The sequence below is a fragment of the Bos indicus genome, chromosome 2 (genome assembly GCF_029378745.1).
Source record: "Bos indicus isolate NIAB-ARS_2022 breed Sahiwal x Tharparkar chromosome 2, NIAB-ARS_B.indTharparkar_mat_pri_1.0, whole genome shotgun sequence".
NCBI classification, from domain to species: Eukaryota; Metazoa; Chordata; class Mammalia; order Artiodactyla; family Bovidae; genus Bos; species Bos indicus.
In genome coordinates, this window is record NC_091761.1 from 65,468,346 (window position 1) to 65,491,100 (window position 22,755).

General features: G+C 41.5%; 1 protein-coding gene and 2 long non-coding RNA genes across 5 annotated transcripts in view; 2 read left to right on the forward strand and 1 right to left on the reverse strand.

Moving 5' to 3' along the window:
- The window catches only part of LOC139176455 (uncharacterized), a 40,229-nt gene extending 35,828 nt beyond the window's left edge, over window positions 1-4,401 (forward strand). Inside the window, exon 3 of the long non-coding RNA XR_011560964.1 lies at window positions 3,608-4,401. This is a non-coding gene — a long non-coding RNA (uncharacterized lncRNA). The remainder of the gene's footprint in view (window positions 1-3,607) is intronic.
- The window catches only part of LOC109568443 (uncharacterized), a 98,942-nt gene extending 76,448 nt beyond the window's left edge, over window positions 1-22,494 (reverse strand). For 2 of the 3 annotated variants that reach the window (XR_002182249.2, XR_011560960.1), the window contains exon 1: window positions 22,232-22,494. This is a non-coding gene — a long non-coding RNA (uncharacterized lncRNA). The remainder of the gene's footprint in view (window positions 1-22,231) is intronic. The other variant, XR_011560963.1, reaches the window with a different exon arrangement.
- Window positions 21,385-22,755, forward strand: part of ACTR3 (actin related protein 3) — a 47,475-nt gene continuing 46,104 nt past the window's right edge. Inside the window, exon 1 of the mRNA XM_070768697.1 lies at window positions 21,385-21,647. Coding sequence (XP_070624798.1) covers window positions 21,604-21,647 — 44 coding nt within the window. The 5' untranslated portion in view covers window positions 21,385-21,603. The remainder of the gene's footprint in view (window positions 21,648-22,755) is intronic.

Consider the following 22,755-nt stretch of genomic DNA (forward strand, 5'->3'; position numbering starts at 1 on the left):
CTTTTTTGCATTTTTTTTTCTTAGGGACGGTCTTGATCCCTGTCTCTTGCACAATGTCAAGAACCTCCATCCATAGTTCATCAGGCACTCTGTCTATCGGATCTAATCCCTTGAATCTTATTTCTCACTTCCACTGTATAGTCTTAAGGGATTTAGGTCATACCTGAATGGTCTAGTTGGTTTCCCTACTGTTTTCAATTTATGTCTGAATTTGGCAATAAAGAGTTCATGATCTGAGTCACAGTCAGCTCCTGGTCTTGTTTTTGCTGACTGTATAGAACTTCTCTATCTTTGGCTGCAAAGAATATAATCAATTTGATTTTAGTATTGGCCATCTGGTGATGTCCATGTGTAGAGTTGTCTCTTGCCCTGTTGGAAGAGGGTGTTTGCTATGACCAGCATATTCTCTTTGCAAAACTCTGTTAGCCTTTGTCCTGCTTCATTCTGTACTCCAAGGCCAAATTAGCTTGCTACTCCAGGTGTTTCTTGATTCGTACTTTTGCATTCCAGTCCCCTTTAATGAAAAGGACATCTTTTTTGGGTGTTAGTTCTAGATGGTCTTGTAGGTCTCTTCATAGAACTGTTCAACTTCACCTTCTTCAGACTTACTGGTTGGGGTATAGACTTGAATTACTGGGAGACTGAATGGTTTGCCTTGGAAATGGACAGAGATCATTCTGTCATTTTTGAGATTGCATCCAAGTACTGCATTTTGGACTCTTTTGTTGACTATGATGGGTATTCCATTTCTTCTAAGGGATTCTTGCCCACAGTAGTAGATATAATGGTCATCTGAGTTAAATTCACGCATTCCAGTCCATTTTAGTTCACTGATTCCTAGAATGTTGATGTTCACTCTTGCCATCTCCTGTTTGACCACTTCCGATTTGCCTTGATTCACGAACCTAACATTCCAGGTTCCTATGCAATATTGCTCTTTACAGCATCAAACTTTACTTCCATCACCAGTCACATCCAAAACTGGGTGTTTTTGCTTTGGCTCCATCTCTTCATTCTGGAGGTATTTCTCCACTGATCTCCAGTAACATATTGGACACTGACCTAGGGAGTTCATCTTTCAGCATCCTATCTTTCTGCCTTTTCATACTGTTCATGGGGTTCCCAAGGCAAGAATACTGAAGTGGTTTGCCATTCCCTTCTCTGGTGGACTACATTCTGTCAGAAATGTGAAAGATTAAGCTTTTGAAATATCAAAGCCCATGTCTTGAAAGGACTGGGTACAGTATGTAAGAATCAGATTTTTCTGTTTCCTGGGACTAGGAAGGGTCTGGCTCCAGGAGAGCCAGTGAGCAAGTCAGTGGTGAGTAGACTTAAGGGTTTCAGAGAAAGTGGTCTGTGAGGTATATATCCTGCTGAAGAGCAGAGAAAATGTAAGCCCCACAAGCTAATGACCTATGGCTGATTTATCTTGAGGTTTGACAGAAAACAACAAAATTCTATAAAGCAATTATCCTTCAATTAAAAAAAAAAAAAAAAGCAGTAAGATCCCAGAGTTCCCCATTCCTTGCCAGCTGGGAGTGGAGAGAAATGGGCCAGCTGGACCATACTATAACATAAATTGTAGCAATATTTGGGATAATATGTAAAACTTGCTAAGCAATACTTGTTTTTCTTATAATTAACATAAAGCATTTTCTATTAATGCAAAACAGGATTACATTCTATGTTGTTAATACAAAGATATGTACTCACAGTCCCTACTGAAGATTACTCTAAATTTCTTTTTTAACATTAATAAGAAATATAGACACTCCTAAAGGAACTGTGGGTTTTCCAGGTGGATCAGTGTTCAAGAATCCTCCTGCAATGCAAGAGAGGCGGGTTCAATTCTTGGATTGGGAATATCCCCTGGACAAGGCAATGGCAACTCTCTCCAGTATTCATGCCTGAGAAATCCCATGGACAGAGGAACCTGGTGCGCTATAGTCCATGGGGTTGCAAAGAGTCAGACATAACTTAGCGACCAAACAACAACAAAGGAAATGCAAACTTGGTAGCTACTGCTGTTTTATAAGTGATACATAGCCTATGAAATTAGAAAGATATTTGAACCACTCAAATGAACAATGGCTTTAAATCTATCCCTTCTAAAATTATTATTAGGAGCCATTTTTACAGGCATCACAATATTTTTTTAAACTCAAGAGTGTGGACTATGAATATAGCACAGCTATCATATTTAAGAAACACTTATATCAAACTTACACTGAGAACTAAAAAGATAAGAAAACTGGACTTCATGTGTTGTACTATAAAATATAGTCAATTCTCATTATGCATGGTAGTTATATTCTATAAAGTTGCTGTGAACATGAAATTAATGAATAATGAACCACTGATCCTAGGGGAAATGCAGGGTTAGGTTCATGTTGACCTCTGGTCACAATATTTTTGTCAACTGAACTCATAATCTTGCTTCATGTGTGTTTCTGTTTAAAGACATATTATTCAGTGTTTAATGTTGATTAATTGTCAATTTTATATATTCAACCTAATGTTAACATACCCATTTTAATGATGGGGAACCTAAGGCTCACAAACACTGACTGTCCAGTGGCACACACAGCTTGCAAGAGAGACTCTGAATCTGAACCCAGATCTCTTGTTTCCATTGAGTACCAGGTATACATTTCAGGCCATAAAAGTTCTTGTAAAACAAATGTTTAACTTTCTTTACATATGTGTGTGTTAGTTGCTCAGTCATGTCCAGCTCTTTGTGACGCCATGGACTGTAGCCTGCCAGGTTCCTCTATCCATGGAATTCTCCAGGAAAGAATACTGGAGTGGGTTGCCATTTCCTTCTCCAGGGTATCTTTCCAACCCTGGAATCGAAGCCAGGCCTCCCACCTTGTAGGCAGATTCTTTACCATCTGAGCTACCGGAGAAGCCCTTCTTCAATTATGTGTGACATTAAATGCCCACCAAATGGTAGAGATTTGACTGTAAAAACAAAGGCAAACATCAGGACGATATTTCTGCCCACCAAGGAATACCAAAGACTGTCAGCAAGTCACCAGAAGCTAGGATAGAGGCCTGGAATAGAGCCTTCTCTTACAGTCCTCAGAAGGAAGCAGCCCTGCCAACACCTTAATCTGATTCTTTAGTTGCCAGAACTGTGAGACAACACATTTCTGTTGTTTGAGCCCCCTAGTTTGTGGGTCCTTTGTTACACTGGAATCTAACATATAGCCCATCACTGGTTGAAGAATAAAACTTATCCCCTTATAGCTTCCATTTTGCTACATTTCAACAAAACCAGAAAATAATTTACTTAAAAGATAAACAATGAACTGAATCCTACCCAAGGTTATGAAACCATAGCATCAACTTTTCCCAGAGTACAAAAGTCTGATTTTGAAACCTACCTCAAAGGATGGATCACTTCTAGGCCATCTGGGCCACTGACAATTGTTCTGGACTTCCTAGCCATTAGTGTGGCTGCTTTTGTGTCATGTAAAAATTAATGCAGAAAGAGAGTTTCTTGGGGGGAGAGCAGAGGTCCCCATTGTTATTTAACATTAACAATGCTAAATGTATTTTGTTTCCTACACTGGGTGCTGATTACATCTTTCTTTCTTTTGTGCAGGCAAATATGCTTGGGATTATTTTGGACTCAACGTCGGCATGGTTCTTTGTTCATTCTGCTCTATTCCCCATGGTTTCCCTATTGATGGGAGATTACTAATGAATAAATATAAGAAATAAATGAAAGTCCCTTTAAAAAAATTAAATGACTAGGTTTCCATTGCATTATATATTTCCAAGAGCATGTTCATTAGCTATTCTATACCTCTGCTGGATATTTTGGGATGTGAACCTTGAAATACCTACATGAGTTCTGTGATGATGATGATCACTTGGTTCTTTGTCTAATAATCTGTCAAGTATTGTCTCTGGGGACCAGTCAGAAATCAAGTGAGATAGTTCAGTTGAGGGAATTTAATAAGGAACTGGTTATGAAGGTGCTAGATGGGCCAGAAAGCCTAACTGGGGAAAGAGGGGAAGCCCAGTGAGAAGCAATAGCAGAAAGCCTCTACCCACCACCTCTAGGGTTTGGAAAGACCAACAGAGGGACTGAGTTAACAGATCCCTGGAGTCATTTACCCCAGATGGTCCTAGAACGGGAATCACAGAGGAGAGCAGTCACTGTGGGAGAAGCTTCCTGATTCAGAGAAAGAGGCAAATACCTTGGCTTCTCTTCTTCTGCCTGTGTTCCTATTTTATCTTTTTATCTTTCATTACCCTAATTCTTTTTTGGCATGGGCAAATGAGTCTAAGAAATGAAGCTGGCAGGAATCAGCTTCCTTCCATACAGACAGAATAAGAGAATGACAAAGAATGAATGAATTTGACAGCAAGTAGGCCAATGACTAGGCTTTCCTGGTGGCACTAGTGGGGGAAAAAAAAAACAACCACCTGCCAATGCAGGAGACCTAAGAGATTCGGGTTTGATCCCTGTGTCAGGAAGATCTGCTGGAGCATGGCATGGCAACTCACTCCAGTATTCTTGCCTGGAGACTCCCATTGACAGAGGAGCCTAATGAGCTATAATCCATAGTGTCACAAAGAGTCGGTCATGACTGAAGCATCTTAGCGCACACATGCAAGCAAACGGCCAGCACATTAAGCCCTTAGTACAGTGTGTTATGTTGTGCTTTGGGGTAGCAAATGGTCAAAACAGGTCAGAGAAAACAAAACCAGAGATTGGGCAAAGCCAGTGAGGTATGACAGATACTGCATACAGATTACAGGGTTATGGGACTTCCCTTGTGGTCCAGTGGCTAAGACTCCAGGCTCCCAAATTCAGGGGGCCTGGGTTTGATATCTGGTCAGGGAACTAGATCCCACATACTACAACCAAACTGAAAAAAAAAAAAAAAATGAATGCAGAGTCATAAATAGGAGTTGAGTCAATAAAGAGAATCAGCACACATTTGTCATAAATTATAAGTAGAGACATATAAAATAGTTTCCTGGAGATCAGAGGAAACAAGAAGCCATAGATTTTCAGGATAATTAGGCCATATCATGCAGATAGAACATCAACACACACAGGGTAGTAAGAAGGGGTCAAATAGGCTGACAGAGAGATACCATTCATTACCTGTATTACAGTAGGGATCCATCCCAAATAATCGGTTTGAAAAGTAGACATTCCTGTATTTGCTTGGAAATTGCACTTTGAAATCACTGTATTAGTTTAGTTACTTGTCTTTGCTTTCTCATGAGAGTAGATTATAAAGAAAAGTTGTAACTATTTGAGTTTTCTGTTGATTGCAAACTCTACAAGTAGGATGTTCCTGTTAGGTACTCACAAGGCACTTATCTGCAGCAAGGAAGGCAAAGATAATGGGGAATAAACAAAAAAGGAATCATCCAGTCAATGGATAGAATGAAAGTTTACATATAGAGTAATGTAACCATCAAATTCGTCTTACATTTTCTGTCCTTGTATTATTTCTTTTTCATGAGCTTGAGTAATGCTTTTCTTATTTATTCTATATAGTATCATATGAGAAAAAGATACTTTAACATGATCATACTATTCTCCTTAAAAGTAATCTCTCTGCAATCCACTCCAGTATTCTTGCCTAGAGAATCCCATGGACAGAAGAGCCTGGCAGGCTGTAGTCCATGGGGTCGCAAAGAATCAGACACGACTTAGTGACTGAACAACAAAGAGGTTATTTCTGGGGTTGCAGGCAAGGCCTCCTGGGGAAACGGTGGAAAGAGTCACGGGTTTCTCTGAAAACTGGCAAATGAGCCTCCTTGCAGCCCGCAGACCGGCTCTTCAGGCTATGTTCTCTGGCCGGCTCATAAAAAAAAGAAAAATCTCTTTGGATCCACAATGTTTATTTAGATAAAATTAAATGAAAATTGTTCCTTGTCTTTAATTAATTAGATTGAATGTTTTTAAACTATTTTTTTTTTGTTAACCAAGCTCTTTTTTGGTGGAATCTAAATATAGGAGATGCCTGATCCACTAATTATACAGGCATTTATAATAATTAATGTTTGGAAGAAAGCAGTGTATTTTGCATACTCTCCTTTATCATTAAAATGTACATTTTGGAAAATAATAAAGGAAGCATGTGAATTTCAGAAATACTAGTTTATATAATCACACACACACACACACACACACACACACAAACACACACACACACAAGGGAGGCCAAAAATCTATACAGATATAATGAGGCTGCTGTAGCTATAATTATAGATATTAATAAAATTCATTCACCCAGAAATAGAGGCATCAAATATGTGCAGGCACAAGGCTAGACTCTGAGAACATGTACATATACATAATTCCTAGCTTCAGGAAATAAATAAGCTAGAGAGAAAGTCTAAGAAGCTACTACAGAAGCTATGAGAGGTGACTATTGGCAGGGCTCACAGGTGGCACAAAGAAGAGAGGTAGAGACGTACCTAGGTACCTAGACGTACCTTGCCTCCTCCTTCCTAGGCAAGGAGTCATCCACAAGTTTTCAACCTCAAGATTTGCAAATTGGAAGCTCTGGACCTTGGACAGCCCAGTCCCAAGCTTTGGTCTCCTGCCCATGGCAAGTTCCAGCCTGGTTTCCATCCTGAGCTAACATTACACCGCTATACACAAAGCCATGCCTCCTGCTCACCTCTCACTCCCAGAACTCATGGGCACCCTTTATAAACTTAATTCCACCCCCTGCCTCCCACAGACAGACACACTTTGCTTCATGGGCACCCTTTATAAACTTAATTCCACCCCCTGCCTCCCACAGACAGACACACTTTGCTTCCCACATCAAACAGGTCATCTGGTGCTGATGACTACATTTCTCAGAAACATCTCTGAACATCTGCTTCTGCTACAGTGCAGGTACGTGCCATATCTTAACTTGTTCTATCACAATAGTCTATTGGGTCTCTCCATCTCCTGTTTTGATCTGCTCTTTTGCAACTTTGCGCTGACAAAGTGCTCTCTTTCCAAAACACGTTATTCTCTTTCCTGGTACCCTCTGATAGACCCCCACTGTCCATACACAGTGGCTCTCAGACTTGGATGTAACCCATTATCATGTTAGGGAACTTCTTTTTCCAACAGATTCCTCTTGAACTAAAATTTCCAAAGTGGGGCCTTGGCAATCTGTATTTTTAACAAGCTCTTCAGAAGCTATTTACTGTCAGCCTGGTTCCAGTCAAGGGACCAGGGTTTTGGAACTGCAAGATGAAGTCTAAACTTAGCACACAGTGATTCACATGGACTCTTCCCCCGTACACACCCCATATCATGGTCATGGTTGTAACCCATTTCTGAAACTCCCAGGGTTCTTCTAAAGCCTCTGTGTCACTGCATATCTATTCTTTCCAGAATTACCTTGCACTCCTTTTTCATCCTGGAAAGCATTCCCTAAGCCCACTTTAAAGCTTTCCTTGATCTCTCAGCTGAGTGAGCTAAGGGTCTGCCTTTGTTTTTAAAAGCCCTATGCAAATCTCTTCTCATAGCGTACTTTAATTTTCACTTGTCTGTTTCTTTTACTGTACTTTGACTCCTCCAGGGGTGGGACTGCAAATTACTCATCTCTTTAATCTTAAGAGTCCAGCCTTGTTCCTGATTCATAACAGGGACATAACAAATGAACAAATAGACTAATGAATGAGTAGAATTCTGGTTACACTATGGTAGAAATTGGCTGTGTATAGATCATTACTCTTTATGAACTGAATAATTATATATCTTTCAACAGAATACTATTAAGCAAAGCTAGCAGAAGCTCATCAGCATTTGAGATAAAATGGAAAGAAACAAATGCTACTACAAAAAATATGATTGTTCTCCATGTGCAGGATTGAGGGAATCATTAAACATTTAGATTAATGTATTGTTTGGCAGATGTCCAATGTTTTTTATTTTTCATTTGCCTTTGTGTTCATATATGGGCTGGTAATATAAATACTGGAGAAGAAAAAGGGCAACCCACTCCAGTATTCTTGCTTGGAGAATCCCATGGACAGAGGAGCCTGGTGGGCTACAGTCCATGGGATCACAAAGAGTTGGACATGACTGAGAGTAAACCAATAAAAACACAAACATGCAATTCATCTCTTCTTTTTTTTGCAAAGTCAAAAATATTTTTCAGTGTATTTCTATTTTTTTGGCTTTTAGTTGGTAGTATTTTTGTTTCAATGAACATAGCATGAACCCCCAACTACTAAGCAAGACACTGACACTCGGTATCAGTTTATAATTCAATGTAAATGCAATTTTTAATGGACTTCATTTGTTTTTTCTTGCCTTACATTCATTCTCTGGGTAATAAATGTGTATTTTTCCCTTTGTGACTACTCCTCCTCCACTTTCTGTACACATGGTTCTTTTTGGTGAGACTGGTTGGGGACGGGGAACATGTGACCCAGGCTTGGCCAGTTGGAGTCACAGTGAAGAGCTTAGGGAAGATGCCTGGTCCAAGGCAGCCAAGGAGAGTTAGTCCTAGTTCCTTTGCCAAGACTATTGGAAAAGATGTACTCCCTGCACTGGGACTGATACACTGTTAGAACATAAGCCATTTTTGCCACTGTGTGAGTAAGCTGCCTAAGAATGAAGCCAACATGATAACAAGCAAAGCCAAAAGAGAAAGACAGGCAATTTCTGATGATACTTTTGAACCTTTGCATCCAGCTGTGACTAAATCGTTTACTGTTTGAGATTTTTACTTAGTTGAGCTCTACTCACTCTAAAGAAAAAAAAATCCTTTTTATTCTTAAACTGGCTTGAGTTTGAGTTCTCTCATTTACTATCATATGTGTCTTGATCATAAGACACTATATCTGATTTTATAGCATCACTGAACTTATTATACAAGAATTGTGTGGATTTTCAATAAAGCTCTTCTCTTCTATGAATCCCTAGAGATATACTTAAGTAGAAGTAATCTACCAGTTTGTTGTCAGGTCTTAAATAAATCATTTAATCCTCTGTACTTCAGCTTCCTCATTTGCTAAACTGGGGAATTATACAAAGCCCCTTCTGCAAAATTATTATTCTATGGAAAAAACACTGACACAATGTTAGAGCAACTGATTGCTATTGAGGATCATAATTTTCCAACCATAAATGCTGCCATGGCATACAGTAAGTGTCAGGGGCTGGAGGAGGAGAGAGTAGAGAAAGAAGGAGAAGAAAGTCCGATAAACTTCATTTTGGATAAACCCCAAACAGTCAAATAATTCATTATTTATCACAGTACCATTATTAGCTTCTTCTGTAATTGGGAGATGAGTTCCAGAAATGTGAGAACTGTCACAGGTTGTCAAATTTACCAAAGGATGAAAATAGATGTGTCAGGGAAAAAATGCATTCATAATTCAGTTTCTTCTCATCAAACTGGAACCAAATGCCCAGTTTTGGATTGAGAGAAGCCTAAACATATTTCAAATATGTGTTTCGAAGAGATGGCAATGCCTGAGACAAACGTAGAAAAAAAGCAATGACTATTTAAAAACCTGGGCTGCTCTAAAACCAGAAGCAGTTTTAATAAAAACCAACATAATACATTAAACTAAATGTAATGACACAGTGGGTTACATAGCAACTTCAAAGAACTCAGAATGCACTTCTTTTTATCTTTCACTTAAGAAATAATCAAGGTTCCATTTCCTGAAACATTTTTTTTTCTCATGCGCATGTGTTTACATGACTTCCTATTCATCCACACCTAACAAAAATCACAGCAACCTACGATGTGTCTGTGTTTTCTCTCTCAAATTTGTATTTTTAGTTTTAGGTGTTAATACATAGTGATCTGCTCCTAAGACACATTGAACTTGCTCAGGCTGAATCATCCTAAAAGTTTTCTATGACTATGTTTTGATATTTGCATTGGATTTCCAAGTTGGGTAACTCAGCAATTTTGCTCCTGCCTTATTAGATTTTTCTTAAATTACGAAAATTAATGTATATTCATTGTAATTAGACAGAAAATAAAGAGTTATACCAAAAGTTACAATGAAAAATTTAATCATCCTTCAATCTCATCTGTTAGGTCTCCATTGCTTCATGTGCAACTTTCTATACAGTTCCTGTTTATACCACATATGAACACAGACATACACAGGGCTCATCCTTCCTTCCTTTCTCCCTCCCTTAATCCTCCCTTTTCCACTCATAGTTTTCCAAATATTGGATCCCACTACAAATCAATGGTCACAAACTAGCGGCTCACAGTCAGGGAAAATATTTTGTTGGCAAAAGATTAAGGAAATTTAACATGAACAATCTGGACACCCATTCCTCTGTGCTGATGATGTTATCAACACTGCACAGGCTTTCTAATTTAACATGGTCCTTTCCAGTTCCTATTATTCACGCCTCTACTAATCCACCTTTTTACATTCTGGCCTATCACCTGTAAGCATTTGAATTTATATCCTCCTGGTATTACTTACCAACTTGCTTTTTGCATTTAACATTATGTCATGATATTATCGATTAGAATTACATGCAGTTGCCTATAACTGAAAATGCCAAATGATAGTGGCTTAAATCCTACCGGTTTCTCTTTTTCACATGTAAAATAAGTCTGGAAGTGTGTGGGCCACAGCCTAGATGGCACTTCAGAGTCGTAAGTGACCTGAGCTCCTCCTATTTTTCCTTTCCACCTTCCTTGGGACCTGGCTTCTAGTCTCAAACTCAGTTTATCATCCCTACTGGCTAAGAACTCTAGTCACTCAATGTTGATCTGTGTTACAGGCAGTAGAAAACTGGAGGGCAAAACACAGAATGGTGCTTCTCCTGAATCAGCCTTCTTTAAAGGCATTTTCCGGAAGTCCTGCTCAAATACTTTCACTCAGATCTCATGAGCCATAACTTTGCCACACAGCCACACCTAGCTACACAGGAGGTGGAGAAATGTCCTTGACTGGGAACACAAGCACCAGAATAAGATCCGGGTACTGCTATCAAGGAGAAAACAAAAATATCAACCTCTGCTCCATATCCCTGCAGGTTAGTACAGACATATGGCCGAGACTGTCAGAGTCCCTCAAGTTCCAGATGCCTCTTCTTTTAAGTTAAAAGAAGTTTCAGCTTTAACCTGGTCACAGAGGTACTTGAAATGAAGGCTGTATTTCTAACTTTTCAAAATTTTAAATAATACTTCATGATCATAACCTTCTCTTCCATCATCAGAGCTTTTTTTTAGGATTCACCAAATGGGATTCCTAAGACTACCTTAAGCAAAGTTTAAGTTGTTTTTTTTTCAGCTTATTTTGAATTGGAGGATAATTGCTTTACAATGTTGTATTGGTTTCTGCCATACAAAAATATGAATCAGCCATAAGGATATTTATATCCCCTCCCGCTTGAACATCCCTCCCACCTCTTATTCCATCCCACTCCTCTAGGTTGTCACAGAGCACTGGGTTGAGCTCCCTGTGTCATACTGGAAGTTAAAGTTTTAACAGATACTGGTGGTTCACTTTGCAGGAGGCTATGGCAATTCACTTTTAAGAACTGACACAATGTTAGAGCAACTGACATACATTGTTCAATACATGTCCATTTTCTATATATTCTCAGCACTGGATTTTTTTTTTTTTTTTCTCTTTTTAAATGTTGTGAATCATGGGTGAAAAATGGTATCTGTCATTGTTTGATTTGTGGTTCCCGTACTGTCAGCAATGAAAAGCCTCTTTGTCTATGTTAATTGTCCATTTAAATTTCTTCTGCAGGGAGTTTGTGTTAAAACTCTTTGCCAATGTTTCTGTTGGATTATTTGCCTTGTTCTTACCATTTTGACTTTGTCATACATGATATAAATATTTTTATAATCCCATAATTTCTAAAAAAAATCTTTAGCCACTGGAAATTTATGTAACCAAATCTTTCCATGAATGGTGATGGATTTCTACTTTTACTTAAGAAAACATCTCTTCCACTTTCAGATTATTTTCCTAAAATTTCTTCTGATTTTCTGATATATTTCTATCTTTATTATCCAACTCATCCAATCAACTATTTGTTGACCACTTATTATATGCCAGGTCCTCTTCAAATTCCACTGGGGATGTTTTCCTAGTTGGTAAAATGGACAATAATGCAATGAACTGATATAAAACATGAGGCATTTCACCATAGAATTAAAACATGGTGATGTGGTAGGGTGAGGCGGGCTATTTCAGATTGAGTGACCAAGAAAAGCTTCTAAGAGGAGATAAGATAAAACTGATTCAGGAATAACTACTGATTAGGGGAGAAGATGCAGGTGGGAATGGCCTTGGGATGTGTGAAGAGCTGGAAGGCTGATGTGGCTAATGGCTCAAGGAGAGGAGAAAAATTTGAGAGGGAGGCAGGAACCAGAACATGGTGGGTTTAGCAGACCAAAGAGGAGTAAAGATTTAATCCTACATTGAGGATTTATAGTTCATATGGACTTTTTTTTTTTTATGTAATATGGTATGTGTCTAGGGGGAGTCTAACTGTGATTTGCTTTCAAATGGAGAGTTCTATTTTAAATAAACTATTCATCATTTGCAGGTGGTGGTGGGAACTAGGGTGATATTCTACAGAATCTCACCCCATTTCAACACTGTATAGATAACATTACTAAATAAAATATTTGTTCAATTGAAATTAAACATAGAATGAGTGTAATTTTTGTTTTGTGTTGTTTTGCTTTGTTTGTTTTTGTTGTTGTTTTGGATTTTGGCCATGCAATGTGGCATGCAGGATCTTAATTCCCTGATCAGGGAATGAACCCATGCCCCCTACAATGGAAGTGCTGAGTCCTAACCACTGGATAATCAGCAAAGTCCCCATGAGTATATAATGTTTTTATCTCAGGGATGTGCCTATTCAACAAATCTTTCTAGAACTACTTTTTAGAAACACAGTCAGAAGCAGTTTTTAAGTCATCTTGAGTTAATACAGTTCAGTCACTCAGTCATGTCCAACTCTTTGTGATCCCATGGACTGCAGCACGCCAGGCTTCCAAATCCATCAACAACTCCTGGAGTCTGCTCAAATTCATGTCCATTGAGTCGGTGATGCCATCCAACCATCTCATACTATATCGTCCCCTTCTCCTCCTGCCCTCGATCTTGCCCAGCTTCAGGGTCTTTTCCAATGAGTCAGTTTTTTGCATCAGGTGGCCAAAACATTGGAGCTTCAGCTTCAACATCAGTCCTTCCAATGAATATTCAGGATGGATTTCCTTTATGATTGACTGGTTTGATCTCCTTACAGTCCAAGGGACTCTCAAGAGTCTTCTCCAACACCAGAGGTCAAAAGCATCATCTTTGGTGTTCAGCTTTCTTTATGGGTCAGCCCACAAATCCATACATGACTACTGGAAAAACCACAGCTTTGACTAGATGGGCCCTTGTAAGCAAAGCAATGTCTCTGCTTTTTAATATGTTGTCTAAGTTGGTCACAGCTTTTCTTCCAAGGTGCAAGCATCTATTAATTTCATGGCTGCAGTCACCATCTGCAGTGATTTTGGAGACAAAGAAAATAGTCTCTCACTATTTCCATTGTTTCCCCATCTACTTGCCATGAAGTGATGGGACCAGATGCCATGATCTTAGGTTTCTGAATGTTGGGTTTTAAGCCAGTTTTTTCACTCTCCTCTTTCACTTTCATCAAGAGGCTCTTTAGTTCCTCTTCGCTTTCTGCCATAAGAGCAGTGTCATCTGCATATCTGAGGTTATTGATATTTCTTCTGGAAATCTTGATTCCAGCTTGTGTTTCATCCAGCCTGGCATTTCACATGTTATATTCTGTGTGTAAGTTAAATAAGCAGGGTGACAATATACAGCCTTGACGTACTCATTTCCCAACTCAAAACTAGTCCATTGTTCCATGTCCGGTTCTACCTGTTGCTTCTTGACCTGCATACAGAGTTCTCAGGAAGCAGGTAAGGCGTTATTTCCATCTCTTGAAGAATTTTTCAGTTTGTTGTGTATCACATAGTCAAAGGCTTTGGCGTAGACAATAAAGCAGAAGTAGATGTTTTTCTGGGATTCTCTTGCTTTTTCTATGATTCAATGGATGTTGGCATTTTGATCTCTGGTTCCTCTGCCTTTTCTAAAGCCAGCTTGAATATGTTGAAGTTCTCAGTTCACATACTGTTGAAGCATAGCTTGGAGGATTTTGATCGTTACTTTGCTAGTGTGTGAGATGAGTGCAATTGTGTCGTAGTTTAAATATTCTTTGGCATTGCCTTTCTTTGGAATTGGAATGAAAACTGACCTTTTCCAGTCCTGTGGCCACTGCTGTGTTTTTCAAATTTGCTGGCATATTGAGTCCAGCACTTTCACAGCATCATCTTTTAGGACTTGAAATAGCTCAACTGGAATTCCATCACTTCCACTAGCTTTGTAGTGATGCTTCCTAAGGCCTATCTGACTTTGCATTCCAGGATGTCTGGCTCTAGGTGAGTGAGCATACCATTGTGGCTATCTGGATCATGAAGATCTTTTTTGGATAGCTCTTCTGTGTATTTTTGTCACCTTTTCTTAATATCTTCTGCTTCTGTTAGGTCCATACAGTTTCTGTTCTTTATTGAGCCCATCTTTGCATGAAATGTTCCCTTGGTATCTCTAATTTTCTTGAAGAGATCTCTAGTTTTTCCCATTCTAATGTTTTCTTCTGTTTCTTTGCACTGATCACTGAGGAAGGCTTTCTTACTTCCCCTTACTATTCTTGGGAACTCTGAATTCAGAAGGGTATCTCTTTCCTTTTCTTCTTTGCCTTTTGCTTCTCTTCTTTTCTCAGCTACTTGTAAGGCCTCCTCAAGACAACCATTTTGCCTTTTTACATTTCTTTTTCTTGATTATGGTTTTGATCACCACCTCCTGTAGAATGTCATGAGCCTCTGTCCATAGTTCCTCAGGCACTCTATCAATCTAATCCCTTGAATCTATTTGTCATTTCCACTGTATAATCATAAGGGATTTGATTTAGGTCATACCTGAACAGTCTAGTGGTTCTCCCCACTTTCTTCAATCTACGTCTGAATTTTGCAATAAGGTGTTCATGATCTGAGCCACATTCAGCTCTTGGTCTTGCTTTTGCTGACTGTATAGGGCTTCTCCATCTTTGGCTGCAAAGAATATAATCTATCTGATTTCAGTGTTGACCATCTGGCGATATCCACATGTAGAGTCATCCCTTGTGTTGTTGGAAGAGGGCGTTTGCTACAACCAGTGCATTCTTTTGGCAAAACTGTTAGCCTTTGCCCTGCTTCATTTTGTACTCTAAGGTCAAACTTGCCTGTTACTCCAGGTATCTCTTGGCTTCCTACTTTTGCATTCCAGTCCCCTATGTTGAAAAGGACATCTTTTTTTGGTGTTAGTTCTAGAAGGTCTTGTAGGTCTTCATAGAACTGTTCAGCTTCTTCAGCATTACTGGTTGGGGCCTAGACTTGGACTACTGTGATATTGAATGGTTTGCCTCAGAAATGAAGCGAGATCATTCTGTCATTTTTGAGATTACATCCAAATACTGCATTTTGGACTCTTTTGTTTACTATGAGCATTACTCCATTTCTTCTAAGGGATTCTTGCCCACAGCAGTAGACATAATGGTCATCTGAATTAAATTCACCCATTCCAGTCCATTTTAGTTCACTGATTCCTAAAATATTGATGTTCACTCTTGCCATCTCCTGTTTGACCACTTCCAATTTGCCTTGATTCGTGGATCTAACATTCCAGATTCCTATGCAATATTGCTCTTTACAGCATCAGACTTTGCTTCTATCACCAGTCACATCCACAACTGGGTGTTGTTTTTGCTTTGGCTCCATCTCTTCATTCTTTCTGGAGTTATTTCTCCACTGATCTCCAGTAGCATATTGAGCACCTATCCACCTGGGGAGTTCATCTTTCAGTGTTGTATGTTTTTGCCTTTTTATACTGTTCATGAGGTTCTCAAAGCAAGAATACTTAAGTGTTTTGTCATTTTCTTCTCCAGTAGACCATGTTTTATTAGAACTCTCCACCATGACCTGTCTGTCTTGGGTGGTCCTACAGAGCATGGCTCATAATTTCATTAAGTTAGACAAGGCTGTGGTCCATGTGATCAGTTTGGTTAGTTTTCTGTGATTGTGGTTTTCATTCTGTTTGTCCTCTGATAAATAAGGATAAGAGGCTTATGGATGCTTCCTGATGGGATAGACTGACTGTGGGGGAAACTAGGTCTTGTTTACTGGGCGGGGGCATGCTCAGTAAATTTTTAATCTAATTTTCTGTTGATTGGTGGGGCTGTGTTCTCTCTCTTTTGTTTGACCTGAGGCCAAACTGTTGACCCATGCCTCCACTGAGACTCCTGGACACTCACAGGTAAGCCTGGCTTAGTCTCTTGTGGGGACACTGCTCCTTTCTCCTGGTGCACATTAGGTTTTGTTTGTGCCCTCCAAGAGTCTGTTTCCCCAGTCCTGTGGGAAGTTCTGTACTCAAATCCCACTGCCCTCCAAAGTCAAATTCCCTTTGTTTTCTCCTTCCCTTTGCCCGATCCCAGGTTATAAATTTGTTTTGGATCCTAGAACTTTCTTAATAGTGTGAGAATTTCTTTGGTATAATTGTTCAGCAGTTTGTGGGTTGTCTGCTTGGCAGCTCTATGGTGAGGCTAATGACGACCTCCTCCAATAGGGCTTATGCCACATGCTGCATGATGCAGGTCTGCAGCAGCCAGAGCTCCTGTCCCCATGTCAGGCCACTGCTGACCTGTGCCTCCGTGCGAGACATGCAAACACTCAAGGGCCAAGATTTGCCACCAATGAAGATATTTAAGGGAATGTGCAACAGGCTCTGAAGGCAAGTCTGAAAGAAACCTTCTAAAAATATTTTGCATGATGGTAGCAGCTGCCGTCTATGGGGTCGCACAGAGTTGGACACGACTGAAGCGACTTAGCAGCAGCAGCAGCGTTAAAAGAGTAAGCAGACGGGCCCCAAGATAATTTCTGTGAAAAGAGGGACAAACTTTAAAACTTTAGGTCTGTATAAGTAATAAGTAAAAGAGTCATTACTTTATAATTTAAGCATGTTCCTTTCGATCTTTTCATACAGTTGTTTTATAATTTGCAACATGCTTTTTAAAAATTTATGCTTTACAACAACTCTGTGAGTTACATATTCCTACCATTTTTTAAAGATGAAGAAACAGATTAATTTAAGAAGCTGACATTCAAGTCTCTTGATTCCAAGGTCAGTGCTCTCTCTACACACCAAGTTATTTAAGGTCACACGACTTGAGAAAGGAGAAGCCACCGTTCATAGCCATCATCCCCTATGACCACTGGGCTGCATGGACATCTTGACCATTTATCTAATCTGCCTTAATCAATGCTCTCTATAGATTTGATTGCTCTGACAACTTGCAAATAGTCACCTGTGCAACAAGTACCCAAGTTAATTTAAAAAAAAATAATATTGTTTCCCATTTTAAAATAATGGAAATGAAGTGCTGTGAAAGTCTTGGACATTTTAAGATTCAGAGACATTTGCTAAATTGATGTTAAAGAACAGGAATGACCTAGGAAATCTCATGGTAACCTGTAACCAGTATAGCAGTCAAAATTAAAGAATGCTTGTGGCATTATAACTTAAGAGTCCTGAAAAGGGGTCAGAACTGGGTTTTGATCTGGACTCTGTTCCTTAGTTTCTCTAAGATATTGGGAAAATCGCTTAAACTCTCTGGGCTTCTGTATCATTTAGAGCTCTTAAATTTATGCAAGTAATGGAAACTGACTGCTATTAACTTAAGCAAAAGGGGATTTATTGGAAGGATACTGTAAGATGGACAAATGCTTAAAAGGCTAGGAACTGGGTTTGGAAACTGACAAGAACAAAGCACGTAGTTGACCTGAACTGAAAGGAAAACCAGGGTACTAATAGGCAGCAATGAATTTAGGGCAGTCAAACAAATCCCACTCATCCACCACTGCTTTCCTTTTCATATTGATCAAGGATCATCCCCAAGAGGCCTTCTAGCTCTGACATCCTCTGCTTCTCAGTATTTGTAGAAGGGTAAGCAGGAAGAGGGGTGCATATGCAAACAGGGTGGTCAGAAATGCTTTGGCCGGATATGCCTCAGAAGGTTCTACATAGCTGAAGAAGGCTGAGCCACCACAGCGGTACAGACGCTGACCAATGTGGCATGCAGCAAGCAGGAAGTGGAAAGGGTCTTAAGCAGGCAAAGTGTTTGGGTAGGTGAGTTATGAGGAACCTCCACAGACAGTTTTCACAAGTGCTAGAAACTGAAACACTTCTAACAAGTCACTCCCTTTACAGACGAGGGACAGGTCTTGACTCTGTGAAAGAGACTGCAGCAGGTCTCCTCATGTCTACGGAATGAGACACAGTAACTACCATGAACACAAAGCTCATATTTGAATGTAATATACTGGTATACATTAAACAGTCTCTTGAATCAAACATTGAAAATGGGTAGCCTGTGGGTCAGATATGGTCTTCAAAAAATTAGTTACCAACAGATAAAAATACAGGTATTTCCAACTTTTCCTGAAAAAAAAAAAGGGAGGTTTTGGCAACACAAGGCCTACAATCTTACATAGCAACAATTTTCTACTGTCTTCTGTGGGCTCTCCACGTTGCCATACCCTCCTCATAGCCCTCTTCACTTATGAGGCTGCCTGCCTGGATCATTCTAGTTTCTGAACACTGATGTAATTACTTCCATGACAACCCACCCAAGGCCAGCATTTTGGACAGCCATTTTGAGGATCTATTGCTGTGGGCTTCCCTGAGCAGGAGAACTTCCCTGAGTTCAAGTTCCAAACCTCTGTTCTTGAGACCCCTTTGGTAAGATCCCGTTAGTCCAGACATACTACCTGTCATACTGGAAACAATCATTTGCTCTACCCCAACCAAACCACATCTCCATCTTCTGTCAGGGCCAATCTTCGGGCATCTGCTCTCCCCCAAAACCTTCAGTACTTGATGGTGGAAAAGGCAGCAAAGAGTCCTCATATACCATCTTCTATGTATAGTGAAAAAACAGAAGGTACCTGAACAAAGAATCACTTCTGTTTGACTTCTTGGAAGACAAATCTCTGAGGAAAGTGGCCCCTGAGATTTATTTATTTGTTTGCTTGTTTATTTCATATGAGTAGCTGTGGATGTACTGGGCACCAGTGGATGGTAATGATGATGATGCCCCTTAGTAAGTCTCCTTTGAACACATCTAATCCCATCTGGATGCTACTCCTCATATTTTCTATCTCTTAACGCCAACATCATATACGCTATATAAGCATTCACTTCACTATTAACTTTGTAGAATCCATTCCTTACAAAGCAGGCAAAACATTTCCTTAAATCTCTGATGGATTCCAAGTTGCTTTTAGGCTAAACTTTAAGATGCTTTAAGAAGTCTACAAATCCTCGCATGATTTGATTCCTCCTTATCTCAGGCTTTACCTCCCATTCTGTCTTCTTCTCTGGCTCACTTCACTTTGAACACTTGGAACTTCTTTAAACTTGTGGAAGAAAAAAGGCTCATTCTCACCTCAGGGCCTGGACTCTTCTCACTTCCTGGAAGGCTCTCCCCTTCTTCCTCACTCTCCTCCCTATCTATCATCTTCCAGCCCTCAGTTTTTAAATGTTTCCCTGATAGCTCAGTTGGTAAAGAACTCGCCTGCAATGCAGGACACCCCAGTTTCATTCCTGGGTCAGGAAGATCCACTGGAGAAGGGATAGGCTACCCACTCCAGTATTCTTGGGCTTCGCTTCTGGCTCAGCTGGTATAAGAATCCGCCTGCAATGCAGGAGACCTGGGTTCACTCCCTGGGTTGGGAAGATACCCTGGAGAAGGGAAAGGCTACCCCCTCCAGGATCCTGGTCTAGAAAATTCCATGAACTGTATAGTCCATGGGGTCACAAAGAGTCAGACATAATTGAGCGACTTTCACTTTTGTCAGAGAAGCCTCTCCTACCTTTTGTTTCCCTCCCATTCACTCACCCCTCCTCCCCATTTCTCAGAGCCCTCTGCTTTATAATTTCTATTGCTCTTAATACAGTTTATATGTTTCTCCACTAAACTGTAAACTCTGCAGCGCGGAGAACCTGTTCATTTTGTGTCTACTGAATATTAACGGTCAGCATAGTCCCTGCCTTAATAGAATGGGTGAGCAATTCTTATTTGCCAAATGAATGAAAAGCTTAAATTACATTGCCCAGCCTGGTCTAACACCACTCTGTTATCTTCTGGAGTAATGAGACATCCTTTCTTAGGAAAAATATTTTTATTTCAGTCACCTATAAGTGAATCCACATGGTTTATCAGAAGGTAAACCAGAAGAGAAAAAAGCTAGTAACATTATAGGTTTCCTAGGTGGGGGGAGGTCCCAGACCAACACGTAGAAACTGGGTAGAAATGCATATTACCAGGCCCCACTCCAGACCCCTTAGAGAACTCAGGGGATGTGGTTCAGCATTCTGTGCTGTAACAAGCCTTCCACGGAATTCTGATGCACACTTTGAGAAGTTTAAATGCCATTTCTAGGCTTTCTAGTTTTTAATTTTTTTTAATTAAAATTTTTGGTCCTTAATCCGTGGTTTCATCCTTCAAGTAGAATAGCACAGTCTAAAACTACCCCGGAGAGTACTTTTTTCTCCTCATTCAAAGCCACCAAAAGCTTATATGTGTAAGTGTTTACCTGTACATTCCTGTGAGGTGTGCCTTCCTAGTGGGCACAGGCCTGCCCTCCGGGTGGCCTACAATCTAACCCTTGTGGTAACACTTGTAATGTGCCCCGTTGTAACAATGCACAAGTGTAACTGAAGAAAAAACAAAAACAAAAAACAATACCAAGGCAGAGGAGCCACGGCGCAAGCCTTTGTTCCTCTCTCCACCAACGGCTCACCCTCCGTCAGATATAGCTCTTTACCAACCAGAAAAGGAGCCGCTCAAGATATAAAAACGGATGGGTGCCGCTGACAAGGTTTTCAATTAGGCCGTTTTCCCCGGAGCACCGGAGGATAGTTGTGGCTGTGGAATGCGATTCCAACGCTTCCTCAACCTAGCACAGAAGTAATTGCAACGAAAAACCCCTTCCAGTTTCAGAAGGAGAATTGGAGGCTCGGGCAGACCTAGTCGCCCCTACCTGGAGAACACCCGAAGTGGACCACCTCACCTTCGGAATGGGAGCGGCAGCCGGCGGCGCTCCTCACTGCGCATGCTCTCTCGCCCCGCCCGCTCGGAGCCGGAAGGGGGAGCGCTCGAGGCCTAGGCCTGGCCTGGCCGGGGCGTCGGCACCGGCGGCCATCTTGGCTTCCCGGGGAAAGGCGGTGTGAGGGGAAGAAGTTGTAGGGTGGGGGCAGGAGTGAGGAGGAGGGGAGAGGGGGAGGAGGCCGCGGCGGGGCAGGGCGGGGACTGCCTGCCTGCCCGGGTTGCGGAAGTGGTAGCCGCTGACCGAGCCTGCTTCTCTCTCGCTACTGCTTCGGCTTCCCGGCTCCCCCCCAGACGGAGAGGGTGGCCCGGCCGTGGATGATCAGATAGCTTCTACCTCCGCCGCCCATTCCTGGCCCCAACCGGCACGGAGCAGACGGCGGCAGCAGCAGCAGCAGGCGAGGAGGAAGATGGCGGGACGGCTGCCGGCCTGTGTGGTGGACTGTGGCACGGGGTAAGGGGGCTGATGGGCGGGGGTGGGGAAACTGAGGCGGAGGCAGGAAAATGGCGGGGCCAGGAGGAGGCCGGGAGATGAATGGAGCGGCAAGGTGCTGCCGCCGGCCGTGTCAGCCCGGGCCGCGCCGGGTGGCGAGGGGTGGGGCCCGCAGTCAGGGCCTCCCTCATCCCCCGCGCTTCACTCTCTGGGAGCCGGGCGGCGGCGCGGGGCCCAGAAACGCCCCCGGGAGCGGCTTCCTCCGCGCGACCCCTCCCGGCCCTTCCCCCACCGCGGTGGGCAGCGCGGCCCGAGGGGCTGCGGGGACGGTCGCCTCCCCGGGGCCCGCGGTCGCGTGGGGGTGGTCGTCGAGCCCGGCGCAGCCGACCCTCCTTTTCCCGGTGCCCCTTCCTGCCCGTAGGTTTGGAGGCCGAGGGGAATGGAGCGCGGGGACTGGCCGGGCAAAGGAGCGAGAAAAGAGAAGCGCTCCTTTAGGTTTTGCAAGATTGCTGTGACAACATTCTACCCGGGGTGTGGGTGGGGAAAGGGAAGAATCGGACCCTGAAAATGGGAACCTAGATCGGGGTTTTCATTGGACCACCCACCTCCTCTTCCTTTTCGACTCCCGGTCTTTTCCATCTCCCACTACGTTCCTACCGGCCAAACAAGTCACATTTTAATTTGAGAGAAAGATGTCATGTGTTACTTCTCTTGCCTCAAAAAAGTCCCCCAGTGAGCAAGCGCGCTGCAACTTCCTTAGTTTTGTCAAAGCCGCTTCCTGCTTTCAGTCTTTTATACCCTTATAAGGTAGTTTTTCGTTTCCAACCTGAACACATCTTATTAGAACTTTCAAAATCAAGCAGTTTTCAAATAGGCTGAGATACTGGTACTAGGTATGAATTTCTGTGAACGTAAAAAGTATATTTGCGTTGCATGGAGAGGAAGGAGGGGAAGCACCCAGGAAAATTAAGTTGTATAGATTCATTCTGTGACCATGTCTTAAGGAGAGAAGGAAGGTAATAGAGTTGTAAAGGAAGGTACTTGCTTTTCAAGGAGTTGTTTATTATAGATCTGCAGTGTAGTTTACTAAAGTATATAACGGTGTGGAAGTGGTCGTTCCTTTTGTATT